Genomic DNA, 3775 nt, shown 5'->3' with positions numbered 1-3775 from the left:
ATTCGCACCGACAATGTGTACTAGGAAGTGACGTAAGCCGGTCGACAGCGACGTCATTTGTGCGCAGCGTTCAACAACAGAAACAAAGAACTACGTTAACAACAGGAGGATGGAGGACGCTGTGATTGGAGCTGTGTTTTTGTCGTGTTGTGCGGGTTTCATAATAATGGACATGGAAAGTCGACGCATACGTAAAGCGATTGAAAGAACGGAAAGGAGGACTAAGAATCGCCAACGACAACTACCAGTGCTACATTTGCTACAAGTGCCTGCACTTCAGCGTCTGTCCATCTATCGCTGTTCTCCATACTTGCAAAATAAGTTGACATGCTTACAGTATGTTTACACGGAGTTTTAAATCATGGCGGGGGGGGGCGGTTTCATTAGCGTTTTGCCCATCAATGTCTACTTACGTCACGATTAGTACCAGTTGTGCGGGTTAGACCCTGCTCCGGAGTAGGAGCTAATTTGGTTCTCAAAAAAGGCAGTCCGGTACTAAAATCGCTCCCAGTTCCGGCGGTGCGAACACGCCGAAAAGTAGGTAGTTCCACAATTAGTTCTGGTACTATGAAAAGGTTCCTGCGGGGCGAAAGGCCCTATAGATACTAGTACGGCTTATAGATTAAATGTTACAACGGCTTTCCATAATGAGATGCTCATTCATACTGAACTCCTCCTTCTGGCGCTGACCCCTGCGCATGCGCATATTACACATCCAAACATCCTACTACTACAAATACCATGGTTAAACTATGGTAAGTGTAGCAAAACCATGGTTAATTTATGGTTACCATGGTTTAACTATAGTAACTATGTTTTTTGTAGTAAAACCATGGTTAATTTTCGTAAGGGGCATCTGACATTGTTTACAAGTTGTTTTACAACCGTCTTTCCTTCCTCAGCTGAATCACTGGTTAAGCGATTGCATGAGACATACTTTAAGTTTTGTTTTGTTTCTTTCAAAATATCTTCTCATGTTAATTCATGTTTATTTCGCGCTATAACTAATAAACAGGAAGAGATTATTTTCATGCGCCGTTTGATTTTACTGAGGTGGATACAGCGATCTGTGCAGCATATTAAAGAGCGTCAAAAAAACACATTTATTGCTTGAATTTCGTGATAAAACTGACAACATTTAAAAGCTGAGATTTTGTTTCACACATCACCAGAAAACAGCATAGAATATCGATTTCCGATTAAAATATTGCCAAACCAGCCATACTTTCCCTTATACATGCATATACATTTTAAACTTAAATACCAATATTGTTTGTTAACCCATTTGTACTTTAAAGGTTACAAACTCGTTTTGAAAATTCTGGTGAAAGCACTTACTTGCAATGTTGCTGTTCAAAGGGATATTCTCTGAGACAAGTAACGAGTAATTACGGAAGTTCTAAGCGGCCATGCATAATTTTTTTTCCCCTTCTTGTTTTCTCGTTATAACGACTTATTTTCTTGTTATATCGACATAATGAGAGTTGTTTTCTCGTTATAACGACTTGAAATGTGATTATATGTAAAGTGTATAGGCTAATTTAATTCAGTGATGTTCTACAGTGTTGTAATCTTTTGTATTTTCTACATTTCTTTGTGGAAACCACACACACACACACACAAAACATGCTAATTACACAAACAAAACGTTTAGCGTACTGTCTCTGGAAATATCAACAGTGATTGATCAGCTTTATTTTTGTATTGTAGACGTTATTACTAGGCGAAGCAAAATTTGCTGAAATATCCACGACCTAGGCTACAGTAAGAGTGCATGGTTTATCTGTCCATCAGATGCGTGTCAAATTTGAGTTTGTTACTATAACAACAGTAGATCAAACAATCATTGTAAAAAATTAAAAATAAACTTTGTCGAGATAACGAGAAAATTAAGTCGTTATAACGAGAAAACGAGAAGAAAAAAAAAATAATATTGCATGGCCGCTTAGAACTTCCGTAAGTAAGTGAGTGCAAGTAAGGAGCATCCCCAACTTCATTCACTTCACTTGTTCTGCTTCACTTCACTTCAAGACAGACAACCAGTGCTGCCCCCTCTGTTATCGAAAAGTTGCTTGATGTATTGCTCAGTAAACCTTTGCAAAAATCTGGAAAAAACATTTTTGCAAAAGCAAAACATAACTTTATATATGAAGTGTATTAACTGAATTCAGGTAGTGATGGAAATTGATCAGATTCATAGAACAGTGGTTATATGTAGCAAATACAGAACTCACTTCTAATGTTTCCATTTCGTTATTTTTTTGGGAACCAAATAAGAAAGTTCCGGGAATGTTAGGGGAACGTGCTCTGAACCCACAGGGGGCAGTCTATTTACCTGAAAGAAAACTTTCCTGGCTAACCATCAGAGAATGTTAGAATGTCTGTTCTGGGAACCAGAAACAAACCACGTTCCACAAACCACAGTGTCCACATTCCTGAAACTAAAAACTGATATCTGGGCATGACTTTTAAAATTTAAACAAGTGAGGGAAAACAGTGATGAAAAGGTGATAAAAAGTTTCTTTATTTTGGCACTAAACAGGTATGATAAGATTCAGAAGAAAAATCCTCAATAAAAGGAACATGGCTCAAACAATTAAAAACAAACAGAATAAATCAGAAATTCATGTGACATGCATGAATGTGCATTACATTTACTTTTAGCTGAGTGCCGTTTACGATGGCTATTCATGGAGTATTTATGACTGAAAGTCTTTCCACAGTCTGGACAGGAGAAAGGCCTCTCTCTTGTGTGAGTCCGTGTGTGTTTCTGCAGTGAAAAAAGGCGTGAGAATCTGCTTCCACACACAGGGCAGCAGAACGCTTTGTTGTCAGAATGAGAATCGACCTGATGCCGTTTAAGATTGGTCTGACTGTAGAAGGTCTTATCGCAGTGCACACAGGCGAACGGCCTCTCTCCTCTGTGTTTGTACAGATGACTCTGGAGTGCAGTGAAGCCAGTAAACTTCTTCCCACATCCGTCACAACTGAAGCTTTTCATAGGCTTTCGTTTGTTACCTGTGTGAACACTGCTGTGCAGCTGAAGCCAGTCTTTACGACGGAAACCCCTTCCACAGAGTTCACAGACATGTGGTGCCTCACTTGTGTGTATTCGCATGTGACGCACCAGGCTTATGTTCTGGCGATACTCCATGCCACACAGCTTACAGATGTATTTTTTAACAGAAGTCTTACTGCAGTTTAAATGCTGGGAGATGAAAGGTTCAGCTTCTGTTTTAATATCCAAAGGACTTTCATCTGGCACCTGAATACATTTTACTCTATATTTCAGCTGTTGGCAAAAGAGCGCACCTGATTCCTCCATTTTGCTGAGCACCAAAGTTTCAACACCCTCCTTATTCGATCCAGACCTTGGATTTCCAAGAAAAGACGTTTTGATCGCAGGTTTCATGTCGATACAGACAGGATGCCAGTCCATGTACTAGGGAAACAGATTGAATAGAGAATATTGAGATTTATTCCTCAACAGTATTATGCTTAAAACCCAAATTTCCCATAAATTAATAATACAATAAGCCTATAATTTATTTGGACACTTACACCACACTTAGCCTGTTGCACAAGAAACATGTTCAATAAGACTAAGAGGAATTGAGAAATGTATTATGCATTAGTGCAATAATAAGCAAACAACAGGAAAGAGTCAACAGATGGAAGTCAGTGAACCAGTGATGGAACCTGTTTCAGGATGCAAGAACATAAATTGAAAAAAAAAAAATACATATATATATATATATATATATATATATATATA

The 3775-nt window shown here is 38.5% G+C and overlaps 1 protein-coding gene across 8 annotated transcripts in view; it reads right to left on the bottom strand.

Moving 5' to 3' along the window:
- Nucleotides 1-2513: 2513 nt before the first annotated feature.
- The window catches only part of LOC107597696 (oocyte zinc finger protein XlCOF15-like), a 5996-nt gene continuing 4734 nt past the window's right edge, over nt 2514-3775 (bottom strand). Inside the window, exons 2-3 of one of the 8 annotated variants that reach the window (XM_016288857.1) lie at nt 3556-3573; nt 2514-3442 (exon numbers count right to left, since the gene is read on the bottom strand). In XM_016288857.1, the coding sequence (XP_016144343.1) occupies nt 2597-3442; nt 3556-3573 (864 nt within the window). In that variant the 3' untranslated portion in view covers nt 2514-2596. Of the gene's footprint in view, nt 3443-3554; nt 3603-3775 lie in introns of all 8 variants that reach the window. The other 7 variants (XM_016288858.1, XM_016288861.1, XM_016288862.1 and 4 more) reach the window with 7 other exon arrangements.

The sequence above is a fragment of the Sinocyclocheilus grahami genome, unplaced genomic scaffold, assembly GCF_001515645.1.
Source record: "Sinocyclocheilus grahami isolate Dianchi unplaced genomic scaffold, SAMN03320097.WGS_v1.1 scaffold234.1, whole genome shotgun sequence".
In the NCBI taxonomy this organism is placed as follows: domain Eukaryota; kingdom Metazoa; phylum Chordata; class Actinopteri; order Cypriniformes; family Cyprinidae; genus Sinocyclocheilus; species Sinocyclocheilus grahami.
The sequence above is the reverse complement of the archived record's forward strand: the minus strand, read 5'-3'. Positions and strand labels throughout refer to the sequence as shown.